At 41.1% G+C, this 17,427-nt stretch overlaps 1 protein-coding gene across 1 annotated transcript; it reads left to right on the top strand.

Annotated features, from left to right (window-relative positions):
• The first annotated feature begins 7,554 nt into the window (after positions 1-7,554).
• LOC146365346 (interferon-inducible GTPase 5-like) lies at positions 7,555-12,056 on the top strand. Its single transcript, XM_084914924.1, has 2 exons — positions 7,555-8,092; positions 11,303-12,056. Exons 1-2 carry the CDS (start codon positions 7,555-7,557, stop codon positions 11,941-11,943), a joined length of 1,179 nt encoding a protein of 392 aa, XP_084771050.1. The 3' UTR covers positions 11,944-12,056.
• The last annotated feature ends 5,371 nt before the right edge of the window (positions 12,057-17,427 follow it).

Genomic DNA, 17,427 nt, shown 5'->3' with positions numbered 1-17,427 from the left:
GAGTAGTGAGGCAGGCAGAAATTAGCCGAGACACCCGGGAGTACTGAAAGAAGGGTCTCTGATGCCCAATATTGGCCAGACTGCAGCATAGTTTCCTTTTCAGTAGAGACCCCAAAGCTCAGCACAGTACGAACTACATGGAAAAAAGGTGTAAGAGTTGTAAGAATAAAGAGCTTGGATAGAAAAGCATCTGGACTTCTTAAAGTTGCTTAAAGACATTTCATCCAAGAAGCTTCTTCAGTTCTAGGGTCAAATGTTGGAGAGTCCCAGATTTAAGCCCTGTGGGAGTGTCCTCCCCGAGAGGGACAGTGGACCTCCTAATGATCCTCTACCTAATCACACGAGCCAAGGTGTGAAAATGGGTGTATCAATCAAAATCAGCCAAATCATTTCACAATGAGCTCAGTTTCAGGTGAGCTCATTGTGAAACCTAGCCCCCCCCCCCTATCATGTGATTTCCTGAGGTCAGATGGCCCAGGATGTGAGTGGGCGTTAAGGCGTCTGGGAAGGATCTCAGAACTGGATTATAGACAGGGCTGCACATAAGGCGTCCGCAGGTGCGCATTCGCTGTCAAAATAAAAGACGCGCACCAGATAAGAAGTTATGTGCACCCCTGATTATAGATGGCAGACAGTTGGTGTTGTAAGCCACCGCCTCTGTTCAAAGATGGTCGCTCACAGTGGACATGGATGCTTCTTTCACTCCTCTTTGCCCTGGCAAACCGTGGGGAAGGAGGACCCGAAAGCCAGACTCTTTAGTGAGGACAGTACATTTCAATTCAATTCAATTCAATTTTATTTATATAGCGCCAAATCACAACAAAAGTCGCCTCAAGGCGCTTCATAGATACAGAGAAAAACCCAACAATCATATGACCCCCTATGAGCAAGCACTTTGGCGACAGTGGGAAGGAAAAACTCCCTTTTAACAGGAGAACACTAAGGTCGATTAGCTTAGAACTTTGTTTTATATCTTCTCTTTGAACAAGATAGAAATTTAGGAGTAACATGTCCTTACAAACCCAACAGTGAGATCTTAAGAGATCCACAGCCTACTGCTCTTCAATGGGGTGTCACAGGGTCCCCAGGAAAAAAAAATGTAAATGTAAAATAATAAAATAAATATTCTTCTGTAGCAATAATTCAATTCAATTTCAATTCAATTTTATTTATATAGCGCCAAATCACAACAAAAGTCGCCTCAAGGCGCTTCATAGATACAGAGAAAAACCCAACAATCATATGACCCCCTATGAGCAAGGACTTTGGCGACAGTGGGAAGGAAAAACTCCCTGTTAACAGGAAGAAACCTCCGGCAGAACCAGGCTCAGGGAGGGGCGGCCATCTGCTGCGACCGGTTGGGGTGAGAGAAGGAAGACAGGATAAAAGACATGCTGTGGAAGAGAGACAGAGGTTAATAACAGATATGATTCAATGCAGAGAGGTCTATTAATACATAGTGAGTGAGAAAGGTGACTGGAAAGGAAAAACTCAATGCATCTTGGGAATCCCCCGGCAGCCTACGTCTATTGCAGCATAACTAAGGGAGGATTCAGGGTCACCTGGTCCAGCCCTAACTATATGCTTTAGCAAAAAGGAAAGTTTTAAGCCTAATCTTAAAAGTAGAGATAGTGTCTGTCTCCCGACTCCAAACTGGAAGCTGGTTCCACAGAAGAGGGGCCTGAAAACTGAAGGCTCTGCCTCCCATTCTACTTTTAAATACTCTAGGAACAACAAGTAGGCCTGCAGAGCGAGAGCGAAGTGCTCTAATAGGGTGATATGGTACTACAAGGTCATTAAGATAAGATGGGGCCTGATTATTTAAGACCTTGTATGTGAGGAGCAGGATTTTGAATTCAATTCTGGATTTAACAGGAAGCCAATGAAGGGAAGCCAAAACAGGAGAAATATGCTCTCTCCTTCTAGTCCCTGTCAGTACTCTTGCTGCAGCATTTTGGATTAGCTGAAGGCTTTGCAGTGAGTTTTTTGGACATCCTAATAATAATGAATTACAGTAGTCCAGCCTGGAAGTAATAAATGCATGAACTAGTTTTTCAGCGTCACTCTGAGACAGGATATTTCTAATTTTAGAGATGTTGCGCAAATGGAAGAAAGCAGTCTTACATATTTGTTTAATATGTGCGTTGAAGGACATGTCCTGGTCAAAAATGACTCCAAGGTTCCTCACAGCGTTACTGGAGGCCAAGGTAATGCCATCCAGAGTAAGAATCTGGTTAGATACCATATTTCTAAGATTTACAGGGCCGAGTACAATAACCTCAGTTTTATCTGAATTAAGAAGCAGAAAGTTAGCGGCCATCCAGGTCTTTATGTCTTTAAGACATTCCTGCAGTTTAACTAATTTGTGTGTGTTATCTGGCTTCATGGACAGATAGAGCTGGGTGTCATCTGCATAGCAGTGAAAATGTATGCTATGTCTTCTAATGATGCTGCCTAAGGGAAGCATGTATAATGTAAACAGAATTGGTCCTAGCACTGAACCCTGTGGAACTCCATAATTAACCTCAGTGTGTGAAGAGGACTCTCCATTTACATGCACAAATTGGAGTCTATTAGATAGATATGATACAAACCACTGCAGTGCAGTACCTGTAATACCTACAGCATGTTCTAATCGCTCTAATAGGATATTATGGTCGACAGTATCGAACGCTGCACTGAGGTCTAGCAGGACAAGCACAGAGATGAGTCCACTGTCAGAGGCCATAAGAAGATCATTTGTAACCTTCACTAAAGCTGTTTCTGTGCTGTGATGAGCTCTGAAACCTGACTGAAACTCTTCAAATAAACCATTCCTCTGCAGATGATCTGTTAGCTGTTTGACAACTACTCTTTCAAGGATTTTTGATATGAAAGGAAGGTTGGAGATTGGCCTATAATTAGCTAAGACTGCTGGGTCTAGAGATGGCTTTTTGAGTAAAGGTTTAACCACAGCCAGCTTGAAGGCCTGTGGTACATAGCCGACCATTAGAGATAGGTTGATCATATTTAAGATCGAAGAATTAATCAATGGCAGGACTTCTTTGAGCAGTTTTGTAGGAATGGGGTCTAAAAGACACGTTGATGGTTTGGAGGAAGTAATTATTGAAGTTAACTCAGAAAGATCAATTGGAGAAAAAGAGTCTAACTTAACATCAATGGTACTAAGAGTAGCTGTAGATAATATTACATCTGTGGGATGATTACTGGTAATTTTTTCTCTAATGATAAAAATTTTATTTGTGAAGAAGTTCATGAAGTCATTACTAGTTAACGTTAAAGGGATGGTTGGCTCAACAGAGCTCTGACTCTTTGTCAGCCTGGCTACAGTGCTGAAGAGAAACCTGGGGTTGTTCTTATTTTCTTCAATCAGTGATGAATAGTAAGATGTTCTGGCTTTGCGGAGGGCTTTCTTATAAAGCAGCAAACTATTTCTCCAGGCTAAATGATGATCCTCTAAATTTGTGACACGCCATTTCCTCTCCAGATTACGAGTCATCTGCTTTAGGGTACGTGTTTGAGAATTATACCACGGAGTCAGGTACTTCTGATTAGAGACCTTAGTTTTCACTGGAGCTACAGTATCCAGAGTCGTACGTAGTGAGGAGGTGAAATTATTAACAAGATAATCAACCTCTGTTTGGGTAGCGTTCAGATAGCTGCTCTGCTCTGTGTTGGTACAGGGCATTGAAGATGATAACAGTGGGTGGATTATATTCTTAAACTTAGTTACAGCGCTTTCAGAAAGACATCTACTTTGATAAAATCTACTCTCCACCGCTGTGTAATCAATTATTGTAAATGTAAATGTTATCAGGAAATGATCAGACAGGAGAGGGTTTTCAGGAAACACTGTTAAATGTTCAGTTTCTATGCCATATGTTAAAACAAGATCTAGAGTGTGATTAAAGTGGTGGGTGGGTTCTTTTACATTTTGAGAGAAGCCAATTGAGTCTAATAACAGACTAAATGCCATGTTGAGGCTGTCATTTTTAGCATCTACATGGATGTTAAAATCACCCACAATAATTATTTTATTTGAGCTCAGAACTAAATTAGATATAAAGTCTGAGAAATCAGACAGAAACTCTGTGTAAGGCCCAGGTGGACGATAGATGATAACAAGTAAGACTGGTTTCTGAGTTTCACAGCTGGGGTGGACAATGTTAAGCATCAGGCTTTCAAATGAATTAAAAGTCTGTCTTGGTCTTTCATTAATTAATAGGCTGGTGTGAAAAATTGCTGCCACACCGCCCCCTCGGCCTGTGCTTCGAGGTTTCTGGTAGTTAGAATGACTCGGGGGTGTTGATTCATTTAAACTAACATAATCATCCTGCTGCAACCAGGTTTCTGTAAGGCAGAGTAAATCAATTTGTTGATCAATTATTAAGTCATGTACTAACAGAGACTTGGAGGAGAGAGACCTAATATTTAATAATCCACATTTCACTGTTTTACTCTTTGGTTCAGATGTGGATACTGTACTGTTCTTTCTTTTTGATTGTTTATGTTTAAGTTGTTTGTTGCTGGTTTTTAGTTTGTTTTTTGTCTTTTTGGAAGCTGACACAGTCTCTATGGAGATGGGTTTTTGGGGGGGTAGCAGGAGGAGAGAAGCTGCAGAGAGGCGTGTAAGACTGCAACTCTGCTTCCTGGTCCCAACTCTGGATAGTCATATTTTGGGGGGTTTAATAAATTTGTCCATATTTCTAGAAATGAGAGCTGCTCCATCCAAAGTGGGATGGATGCCGTCTCTCCTAACAAGACCAGGTTTCCTCCAGAAGGTTTGCCAATTATCTATGAAGCCCACATCGTTTCTGGGACACCACTCAGACAGCCAGCAATTTAAGGAGAACATGCGGCTAAACATGTCACTCCTGGTCTGAGTCGTTGGAGAGCCGCGAGCTTCGCCATACTTGCGTTCTGTGATGTTGTCATTCTTGTGCTCAAGGAGCCAATTTCTGAGAACTCACGCCAGTGTGCCTCCCCGAGATATCATCCAATTTGCTCAGAGATGTTATTCCGAGCGAGCCCTTCCGAGATGTATCCAGTCTGCACTCAGAGGTCTTATTCTGAGTATTCACGGCAGCCGTGCGGTTCTCCAAGATCTTATCCGTGCTGCACTCAATGAGCCCATTTTGAGAAACTCACACCTCTTCCCATCGTTCCAATCCCAGCGGGCAGCCTTGTGGGGGTTTGAACAGCAGGTTCCGCTTTCTTAATTCTTTGATAAGTCAGGGCCAAGCCAGCTCCGATCAGCCAGAATCCTGTTGCCATGGTTCCGAATAGGTAGATATCTTCAGCACTCAGGCTCACCCAAGCCCAGACTTCTCGTTGAGAAAGGGGTGTCAATTGCATTTAGGGACCAGTTGATCCAATCCATAATTCCTCTTTTAGGTTTTAGAGAACAGACTGTGAGAGAGTGTTCCAGGGAAAAGTAATACAAAAAACATGAGACTAGACAAGGACATAAGAGGCTAAGCAGGGAAGATAAGGGAGAGGAGGAGGAGGAGAGGAGAAAAAGTGCGACCGTCTTCGTCAAAAGCAAGAGCAAGAAAAAAAAAAGGTGTTTTTTGTTGGACTGCACAGAAGTCCAACAAAAAACACCTCTCAGGTTCAGATCCAGGAGAGCGTTCCTCCCAATCACGCCCCTCCAGCTCTCACTGTCATTGCCCACATGAGCATTGAAGTCTCCCAGTGGGAAAACAGAGTCCCCAGGCGGCGCACCCTCCATCACTCCACCCAGGGACTTTAAGAAGGCCAGGTACTCTGAACCGCATACTCACAGACGACAGTTAGTATCTGTTCCTCACCCAAAGGCGGTAGTGAACAAGCCCTCTTGTCCACTGGGAGAAAATGTTCATGTTCTTTTTATTTTCCATATGTTCGTGGTTCCTGTTTTATTGCAATAGTCATCTGTCTGTGCATTATGTTTAGATTTGATTCTTGTGTGTTATTAGTCAGATTCAGTTTAGCTGTGTACACATACCAATGTGTTACAAATGGCAGCTATTAGACTTGTCTTGGTACATCTCACTTTGCTTGATCTTAAGGAAGCATTTGTCTTCCAGTGAAGTTCTAGGGCTCTCCCCATCTTCAGTCTTGATGAACACTGTATCACCAAGGTTGTCTGTTTAAACTCTGGAAGGAAGACAGGATAAAGACAGGATAAAGACATGCTGTGGAAGAGAGACAGAGGTTAATACCAAGTACAAGTCAATGCAGAGAGGTCTATTAACACATAGTGAGTGAGAAAGGTGACTGGAAAGGAAAAACTCAATGCACCATGGGAATCCCCGGCAACCTACACCTATTGCAGCATACCTAAGGGAGGATTCAGGATCACCTGGTCCAGCCCTAACTATATGCTTTAGCAAAAAGGAAAGTTTGAAGCCTAATCTTAAAAGTAGAGATAGTGTCTGTGTCATGGTTGGCTGTGTGGCAGGCAGGCCGGAGTGGTGGACCCAAAATGCAGGACTCTTAGGAAATGAGGTTTCAACTGAAAATGCAGCTTTATTGCTGGAACAAAACTTCAACATAAAATAAAACTCACAAAAGCAAACAAAACTCTAAACTGAGGTGCAGGAGGACTGGAAATCATGAACACACAGGCAGGATCTGAGGGTACGACGCGACAGGGAGCACAGGAAAACACAGGGCTTAAATACACAGGGGAGTAATTAGGAAATGGGCAACAGGAGGGAGACACAGCTGGGAGAAATTAGGCTAACAAGACAGGAGAAAGGTAAAACTGAACACATTGACATGAGACATGAACTTTCAGAATAAAAAAGGAAACTAACAGACACAGAGAACCAGAACGGACACTGAACTTGGCAGGCAGACTCACGAGCAGACACAGTGACACCATGGACAGACAGAGGGAACACAGGCAGGCATGAAACAAACACACTAACACATAGAAAACATAAACAAAAGACAAGGCAGAATAAACAAGAATATAAAAAAAACACAAAACACCGAGTCCTCAGACTCAGGACCATGACAGTCTGTCTCCTGAATCCAAACTGGAAGCTGGTTCCACAGAAGAGGGGCCTGAAAACTGAAGGCTCTGCCTCCCATTCTACTTTTAAATACTCTAGGAACAACAAGTAGGCCTGCAGAGCGAGAGCGAAGTGCTCTAATAGGGTGATATGGTACTACAAGGTCATTAAGATAAGATGGGGCCTGATTATTTAAGACCTTGTATGTGAGGAGCAGGATTTTGAATTCTGGATTTAACAGGAAGCCAATGAAGGGAAGCCAATACAAGATAAATCTGCTCTCTCTTTCTATTTTAACAATCTGAAATTAAATTATATAAAATTATATTTAAAAGGGTGCTGTTCAAACCCGTGACTAGAACTTTGTGATTTGGTGCTATACAAATGAAACTAAACTTAATTTTTCAGATATTGATATCAAATCATCTGACAGTACATACCATGTCAAAAAAGATCTTCTATTTATATATATAGTCTGCAGTCAGTATTAATATTAATATTAATATTGCAGTGATTCTAACAGGTTTTTTTTCTCTTTTGTTTAAGGATCATTATGGAAGACCTAATTTCTTCGGTTAAAAATGATCTAAAGAACAATGACAACACTGCAGCAGTAGCAAAGATTCAAAAATATATAGAAAAACAAGATAATATTCCACTAAATATTGCCATCACAGGAGAATCTGGTGCTGGTAAATCCACCTTCATTAATGCCATCAGAGGTTTGAGTGATACAGATGAGGGAGCTGCTCCTACCGGCTTTGTAGAAACCACCATGGAGGTTACAGCATATCAGCATTCAAACTACCCCAATGTTACTTTCTGGGATCTTCCTGGAATCGGCACCACTAAGTTTCCAGCTGATAAGTACCTGAAGCATGTTGGATTTGAGAAGTTTGACTTCTTCATCATCATCTCAGCCGATCGCTTCAGAGAAAATGATGTGAAACTCGCTCAGGAGATTCAGAAGATGAAGAAAAAGTTCTACTTTGTTCGTCCAAAGATTGACAATGATATACGTACTTCCAAAAACAAGAGAAACTTTAGTACAGAGGGGACTCTTACAACAATCAAGAATTACTGCACCGAAAGTGAGTTTCTTTTTTAATTATTCATATTGTGAAAATGTAAGTTGCTTTATTAATTTTTTTTAGGTCTGTGTAACCCGTCTGTAAGTTACGTCTGGCAGTGCATTGTGTTCTGGCGTCTAAGCAAGAGGCAGGAGACAGCACTGGGTCTTTGGGTTCTTTAATGCGCACCTGCAACCTGCAGCTTTATTAACACTACAAAAATATAATAAATCAAATACAACAAATTGTTTTAAAATATTAACTTAAGCTCTCAAAAAAACAAAAAGCACAAAATAAATAATATATCACTGAAAAATCATCAAAAACAACTTATAAGAACAACACACAAAATAATTAAAAAACAAATAAACAATCAGACAAATACAATTAAATAACCAGGACCCAATATTTTGGGGCTTATAGTTCAAACCTTATACTTAAGTACAATCATATTAATAAACGCCATCCAACAGGCAATATAACACTGTACCATGAAAACAATGAACGAAAAACCACATCTCAAAACATAAAAAATCATCTCCATATTTGCAACACAGAAATACAGGTCTGATCTGTGTGTGTCACACGCCTGCCAGGACATCTCTCCTGATGAAGTAAAACAGTGCATGCTATTAAAAAAATATACTGCAGTGATTCCTTTCACCTACCGCTAGCGACCAGGCTAACTCAGCATGCTAACATTAGAGCTGTGTTCTCGGCTAAAGCTCATTAAAAAGTTAAATTAGCGAACTCCGCCCTCCACAAAACTTACACCGAACGAGTCTCTCAACAACAGACAAAAACACTGCAGTTCAGCTATATTTGCATTGCAGCTTGTGGTCTTAACAAACTTTAATTAGCTGAGAGCAGCGTGGCAGAGACTTACCTCTGGCCATGTTGAAAGGAGCTGTGACCGGGGCACACATGCACGCGCCTACATCACACGCAGCGCACACATACACGAACAAACACTGACTCAGATTACAAAGGCAGGAGATTAAAATGCAAAATGAAATATTTAATTAAGAAAAAAAGGGGTGTTTTGATGAAATTCACAAGTATTAAACACTTATGCTACATCTGCACTCGCAGGCCTCGCTGGTTCAGAGACTTTTCACAGTGAACAAAGCAAGACAATCAGAGATTGATCCATTCAACTTGCAAGAGAAGCCGGTTGGATCAGGATCTTGGAGCTGAAAGCTCCTCACCTGATCTCAGCCAACTCCAAAAAACCAGTGTCCCCTCACAGCCTTTATTTAGTGAACAAACAAGCACCCATTGCAAAACCCAAAATTCCAGTCGGGCTTCAAGCCTCGACATAGTACTGAGACAGCTTTGCTAAGAGTTTTTAATGATCTCCTTTTAACCACCGACTCAGGTTGCTCTGTGGTTCTAGTCTTACTGGATCTGACTTCTGCGTTTGACACAGTAGATCATAACATTTTATTATCAAGGTTAGAGGAAGTAGTTGGCCTTAAGGGCACAGCCTTATCATGGTTTAAATCTTATCTTTCAGAGAGGTCACTCTCTATCACTATGGGGCAATATTCCTCCTCCTCTGCTCCTTTTCTCTGTGGTGTGCCCCAGGGGTCTGTTTTGGGCCCTATGCTATTCTCTCTGTACATGTTGCCCTTGGGATCTATTTTCCAAAGATATAATATTTCTTTCCATTGTTATGCCGATGACATTCAAATTTATTTCCCTTTGAGTTTGAATGTCACAGATCCATTGCATACATTGTTTAATTGTCTTCATGATGTGAGAACCTGGCTATCTCAAAACTCTCTAATCTTGAATGACAGTAAAACTGAAGTTATTGTCTTTGACAGCCATATTCCATTGAACCAACTAACTGTTACCCTTGGCCCACTTGCTAGCTACCTCTCCAACATTGTAAGAGACCTTGGGTTACTCCTGGATAGCTCCTTCAAATTAGAGAAACAAGTATCTACTGTGGTTAAATCCAGTTTCTATCAGCTACGTCAAATTTCTAAAGCTAAGCCTTTCCTCTCCCCCAAGGACATTGAAAAGCTTATTCATGCATTCATTACCTCTAGACTGGACTATTGTAACTCCCTCTCTTTAGGCCTCCCCCACTCCTCTCTTCACCGGTTGCAATTAGTACAGAACACTGCTGCACGGCTTTTATCGGGTGCCAGAATGCATGATCCTATGACTCCAGTTTTAGCCAAGTTACACTGGCTCCCTGTGAAATTTCGCATTGATTTTAAAAGTCTTTAATTCACTTATAAAATCTTAAATAACACTGCCCCTAGCTATTTAACAGAACTTCATTTGTATAATCCTATAAAAGCACTAAGATCTTCTAACCAGATGCTCTTAATGCAACCTAAGTCTAGGTTTAAAACCAGAGGCGACCGTACCTTTGCTATTGTAGCTCCTAGACTGTGGAACAACCTCCCTATTGCCATTCGCTCTTCTGAGACTGTTCAGTCTTTTAAATCTCGTTTAAAGACCCATCTTTTTACTCTGGCTTTGATGTAAGATAGTTTGATTATCATTTGGTTGGTTTCTATGTTTGTCTCGTCTTGCGTTGTATTTGTCTTATTTTATTTTTTTTTTAATTTGTGAAGCACTTTGATCAAAACTGTTGTTTTTAAATGTGCTATATAAATAAATTTTGATTGATTGATTGATATGGTGTGTTATAAAAGCTAAGGCACTGTGTGTGTGCATGTATGTGCGAGCATGTGTGTGTGTGTGTCTGTATTCGTGACTTCCTGGTTACAACCATTTTAACAACATCTCTGATCATAAAAGGGTTATCTCACTTCAGCCCTGTATACAGCTTAACCCCTTTAATGGTCCACCGTAAACAAGCACAGGTGAGCCCATAAAGGGCGGGAAGTAAAAATTCCTTAGCACATAAGGACACCAGAACATTTACATAGAATGTGTAGTTAAACACTATAGCTATAGCCTCCCCCACCATCCTACATGTAGGGGAGGAATAGAAAGTTATCTGAACATGCAGTTCAGGACAACGTTTTCAGTTTCCAGAACAATGACAACTTTTATCAAAATCTCTAAAAATTTTCACTGTTTGAAATCAGTAGATAACATTTTTTTTTTTTACATCTGGATGCAAAAGCACAGACTCTATAGGTCTTCTTTCCTCTTTGTGTCATTACATACTGCTGCTGTGTCCACATCAGTGTTTATTGTTTATAATAATAAATTCTAAATCACATTTTATCTTTCTTTAAAAAGGTCTTAAAAAATTAGGCGTCCAGTCTCCACGGGTCTTCCTGGTGTCCAGCTTTGATCTCCAACTGTACGACTTCCCTGACTTAATTAAGGCCTTAAAGAACGACCTTCCTGAACTAAAGAGAGATGCTCTGCTGTTTGCCATGCCCAACATCAACCTGGAGATCATCAACAAGAAGAAAGAAGCTCTTCAGTCAAAAATAAAATACTACGCCACTCTATCTGCAGCTGTAGCAGGTGTTCCAGTTCCTGGGCTGTCGATAACCATTGATGTAAGCTTGATTGTTAAAGTTGTCAGAGATTATGTGGCTGCATTTGGACTTGATGAGTCCTCTCTTATGAGATTTGCCAGTAACACAGGTGTGCCATACACTGATCTGGGTGCTGTCATTAAGTCAAAACTAGCTGCAGTACACATAACCAAAGAGCTCATTCTGGAGTTGTTTTGCACATTTGCAGACATAGCTGCATTAATGGTGGCAGAGGAGGCATCCAGATGGATTTGTATACTTGGTATTGTACCAGCAATGTGCTTCTCATTTACAGCAACCTACAAAGTTCTGAATTATTTCCTTGATGCACTTGCTGAGGATGCTGTAAGGGTTTTTGAAACAAGTTTAAAACGTAAAGTAGTAAATAATTAGCAATAACCTTTATTGCCACATTAAAGGCCGCATTGTACAAAACACCTTTTGCATATTGAACATTCAAATTCAACTGAAATATTTTTTCTAAATAGGTACCATGTAGAGGCTAAGCCTACGCTTGAAGCCACTAAGGTGTTTGTTAACAGGAGTGACGCGAAGTCACTGCCATGCATGAATTAATTAAACAGTCCAAATACTCCAGTAGTACTTATCTTGTCTTTTTGGTCTTTATTCCAACATCGTTTTAACATAACAGCACAGCGGTAACAAACAGTTTGCCTTCTTATGATTAACAACACACCTGACGCCGATTACGTGCGTCCACCTTAAATACCTTTACAGAAAACTACCATACAGAAAACTGAAAAAGGTGACCCCTAGTGGCAACATAAGGTATTAACCCCAAAATGGGTCCTACATAACTAAATAAATGATAATGCACTACTAATCAAAACATAGGTGTTTATTTGAACCAGTATCCTTGTACAGCTGATCAGCGTATCAGAGGCCTCAGCAGGTCTCATTTCCTCTGATCAGAGCAGAAAAAAGTTCTCCCAGCTTCACACACTTAAACTTTCCTCTTTATCACATCAATAAAGGAACATCTCAATCAAGTCACCTTATAATTCACATATGAACTTTGTACAGAACTTTCATTTCATAGACCTTGAAGCAGAATTTCTGACTATATTAATGCAACCCTACTCTGGAAACTTAGTTAGTGATGATTTTTTTTAACAGCAGGAGCATTTTTGTCTTGCACCATTGTCACGACCACGCCCCACAGCTTCCTTGCCCATATTGCACACCTCTCTCCTGCCTGTGTCCATCTCCTTGTACAACTCATCCACCCAACACACTGTAAACTTCTATTGCCACACCTTTTTTGCATATGCTCTACTTTCTTATTCACATATGTATTAGTAAGTGACTTATACACACACACACATATATATAGTGCTATTTCTTACTTCTTAGGTGTGCATCTTTATGTTTCCTGTTTTATTTTGACAATCTCGTGTTCCATGTTCAATATGTTTAATTTTACTTCCCCTGTGGACTCATGTTGATTTTTTATCAGCTGTGTTCCCCATGTGTTTCCACTCCCCTCTTCTCTTCTCTGTGTATTTAGTGTGAGAGTGTTCTGTTTTTTGTTGTCAGGTTGTCTGTTATGTTGAAGCTGTGTTCCAAGGTTTCACACTCCAAATTCAGTTTGTTCCCACACTTTGTTTTTGTCTGCATTTTGCTCCTCTATTCTCCACTCCACAACACACCTCTCCTAACTCTTAAATTATATGCTGAATGCTTTGCATGAAAACAATATGAAATTCAAAATTGTGTATTTATCGTGTAACCTATTTATGTTGGAGTGATTTTGATAAAGGTTGTCATTGTTGTACCTAAAATTTGTAAATCTTCTCTTGAACTGCATGATTAGATATTTTTCTGTTGCTCCTTAATGTAGGATGTTGGGGGAAGCTGTTTAGCTATAGTTTCCAACTGCAGGCACATTGCATGTAAAGATTCTGGTTTCCTTATTTGCTAAGGAATGTTTACTTCCTGCCCTTTATGGGCTCACCTGTGTTTTGGATATGATGGGCTGTTAAGGGGGTTAAGCCATATATGGGGTGAGGGGAGATGACCCTTTGGTGTTGTTAAAACGGTTGTAACCAGGAAGTCTCGTATACAGACATACATACACACACATATGCGCACACACATACAAACACATGTGCACTCACATGCTCGCACATGCATGCACACACACAGTGCCTTAGCTTTTATGACACACAATATGGATTTTACAATAGGGTGTTTGCGTTTTTACTGAATAAAAGGCTGTGAGGGGAGGCTGAAGTTTGGAGTTGGCTGAGATCAGGTGAAGAGCTCGGACTCCCCTTGCCCAGCAAGTAAAAACCGAATGAGCTCTGATTGTCTTGCTTTGGTTCACGGTGAGAAGTTTCTGAGTCAGCGAGGCCTGTGAATGCAGATCTAACAGTTTACACTCTGAATGTGTTGTGTTTTTGCACAAAAACCATCCTATGCATTCAAATAAAATGGAATACGCAACAAGTCATAATGACCTGGTTCTTATTTTATTAAACAAATAAGAGAAAAAAAACAGATTCTGGGTTTATCCCATTCTCAAGAAAAGGCAGGTAGAATTTCATTGTCACCATCACTTTTGGACATATTTCAAGATGACAGTGAGGAAGTTTTAATTCTTGTTAGAGGAACAGATGGAGATGACAGTTACAAGTGCGCCAAGGGCTGACGACAGGAAGGAGTATGGCATGCAAAACCGAAATCAGGATTACTTTACAGGTGAAGGGCCCTGGAGTGGGGAGGGGTATCAGCAGGAAGCCAGGTGAGGAATCTGAGCTGTGCTGAGTGAAACCAAGAGTGGCAATCGAGAAGGTGCTCAACAGTCCAAGACAGCGCAGGCAGAGGACTGGATTGTACCTGTTTCACCTGACAAACACGAAAGATGGGATGTATTCGTAGTGATGCCAGAAGTTTTAGCCTGACAGTTGCTGGGCTGATTACTTTGTCTGTGTCAGTGGTTCTCAAACTGTGGTATGTGTACCACTGGGGGTACGTGGGCTCCCTCTAGTGGTACACTGGAAGTCTAAAAAAAAAAGTTAAGATTGAATAATATACCGTGCTCCACATCAAAAGGAGCCAGTTGAGGTGGTTCGGGCATCTGACAAGGATGCCCCCTGGGCGCCTCCTGGGCAAGGTTTTCCGGGCATGTCCCACTGGGAGGAGGCCCCGGGGCAGACCCAGGACACGCTGGAGAGATTATGGCTGTATCCCAATTCATGGTCTGCAGCCTTAAAGGCCGCATTTTAAGGCCAATTACGTCACAGCGACGCGACGAAGGCTGTCCCAATTCGAAGGCTGCTCGAAATGCGGCCCTCAAACGCGTCCTTCATGTCCCTGAATTTTAAGGATGTGACGGTGTAGACTTCGTGGCCCAACATATCCCAGACTTCATAGCACGGCCGTGGGTGTGGATAATTTTGCCGGGAAAAAAACGGCGGAAGAGGGGTGGCCGAAGAGTAAACTTTTAAAGTAAGTACTGAATATGATGTCACTTATTTATGTGCAAATGTTTAATAATGAAGAACATTAAAACATTACTGTTGGCCACATGTCGGCAAAGTTATGTGACAGTAGTGATGTTTGTACTTCCAGCGTCAGCTTGGTTTTAAAACCTTTAAAATATACGCCATTCAATAGTTGACCTTAATCTTACAGAGAATGTGATGATTTGATGGATAATTAAAGTCAGTCATATATCCACAAACACAACAAGCTGAAAGTCAGTGATGCTGCTCGGTTTGCAGTCCTGAATATCACGGCACAAGCAGGATTCACTGCACTGTTAATGTTAGCTGTGTTATATTGCTGCCTCTGTTCGGTGGTGTCGAGCCAAACGGACTTTAACGTGTGTTTGAACGAGCTGACGGTTCACTCGTTAAGCTGAAAGAAAGATGCTTTAATCACAGCAGTCACACATGTGTCCACTGCACCATCTGGTAACTCTTCTTGTTTAGCACTCGTAATAACACAAACACTAAATCCTCCTTCTCTGGTGCTGTTGTGTAGCAGTGTATACACCTGAGACTGTCACCTGTCTGTTTGTCCTGCACTCTCTCTCTGTTTCTTTCTCTCTGATTGTGGAATAAAAGTATGAACATGTATTTATAAGTTACACTTGTGTTTGAATCCTGCAGCTTATCACACATTTGATTTCCATGTGTGACGACTGCAAGTGTCCAGAGTGAGGACAGACTGAGGGACCCACTGCTGCACATCATCTGTGAGGCTTTGCACCCCTGATGATCCACCAGGACAAACTCAGCAGTGTGTGAGGAAGAGGAGGAGGAAGAGCCAGCAGCAGCTGACAGATGGAGAGAATAGACAGACTGTTCCCTGTTTGTGAAGGACTGCTAGGAAAGTTTAACGTAACTAACTGTCTGTCCTGAATCAGTCTTATTAGGTAATGTTCAAATAATGTTATCATCCCAGTGTTTTCAGTGTGGGAGAAAGTACTCAGGGCCTTCAAGTTACACACTATGAAAGGCAGCAACAAGTGTTCAGAAACCTAAAGTATGTATCAGCAGCAGAATGGAGCTAAAAATAAATGTTTGTTTCAGTTCTATGAAGCTTTGAGTATTTTGGATCAGTAGCACTGCTGTGTTTGTTGCATCATATTGCTGTAATTGTTTATATGCTTTATATATTCTGAGGTAAGTTGATCTATAGTGTTACATCATATTCTATAAGGATGTTATGTGTTTGTAGACTTTCTGCCCAGTTTGACCCATTTAGCAGAAGTCAGCCTGTTTAAGGCTCTGATATCTATTCTGTATGACTTAAAGCAGTTATGACATGGTCTGATTTTCTCACCCAATAAAGGAATATTTCATATATCAGTTTACTCTTCATTCTATCAGACACAGTTATCACAGCTCGTACATTTGCTTTTTACACATATATGTAAGCATTGAGCCAAATGTAATAATGCCAACATACTGAAGGAACAACACTTGTCTCTTATATATAATACATCTGTATATACACTGTCAAAGATGCTTGTCTTTGAGTGAAGATTTAAGGTGATAGGAAATATAAATAACTGCAACTTGAATCTTTACTGAAGCTCAGTGTTTGGCACAGGGTTCATGTTCACTGCTGTAACTAATAATGATTAATATAATGATTAATATAATATTGGCCATATTATATTTACATTACCACAGTGAGATGACTTTAGTCTCATGAACAACATTAGCTAATTGTTATTTACTAACTAATCTTAAATGACTGTTCAGCACAGAAATGAAGCCCAACAATCATGTTTTTACAGTCCTGTGGTCTCAGCCTCAGATACTCAACTAATCAAAGTGATGTCATAAAAAATGAAAGAACAACAAAACATTTTGTTCTCCTTCATTTCTCTCAAACAATGCTGTATGAAACGTTTCTTGCGGTTAGTATCATGGTTGCTAGACAACCTGAGCAGGGTGACGAAGGCTAGACCGTCCCATTTCACAAGCCTCTCACTTCCGCACTTCTCGTACTTCGTAGTACCCGCCCCACGTAGTCCGCGAAGTGCGCGTACTCCGAAGCGTGCGGTCGCTGGATTGGGACACAGCTTTACAGTCCTATTGTGCTATCAATCCGATACCAATACGAGCGTTGGCACTGGTACGATCGATGTTTGGATGACTCCGCCCACCACGAATACAAGGCTGCACTACTGCAGCAGCATCGCTCCAACATCGTCACACGCAGGTAAACCTCCACCACTGTATCAAACAGTGGCGGAGCGGGGGGGGTAGCTTACTGGGCTTAAGCCCGGATTGTTTTTTCAGAAGCCTGGGGTCTTTTGGAGTGTAATTTTTTCATAGTTAGATGCCTGGCTGACAACTGTATAAAACAAAAACTACACACAATATTCGAAGCACATAG

The sequence above is a fragment of the Perissodus microlepis genome, chromosome 19 (assembly GCF_051167445.1).
Source record: "Perissodus microlepis isolate ML-2025 ecotype Zambia chromosome 19, ASM5116744v1, whole genome shotgun sequence".
NCBI classification, from domain to species: Eukaryota; Metazoa; Chordata; class Actinopteri; order Cichliformes; family Cichlidae; genus Perissodus; species Perissodus microlepis.
This window is presented reverse-complemented; position numbering and strand designations above follow the sequence as displayed.

Coding starts and splice junctions, on each gene's coding strand:
- LOC146365346 (XM_084914924.1), top strand. CDS start 7,555: ATGGAAGACCTAATTTCTTCGGTTAAAAATGATCTAAAGAACAATGAC. Junction 8,093..11,302: donor CAAGAATTACTGCACCGAAA/GTGAGTTTCTTT, acceptor TTCTTTAAAAAG/GTCTTAAAAAATTAGGCGTC.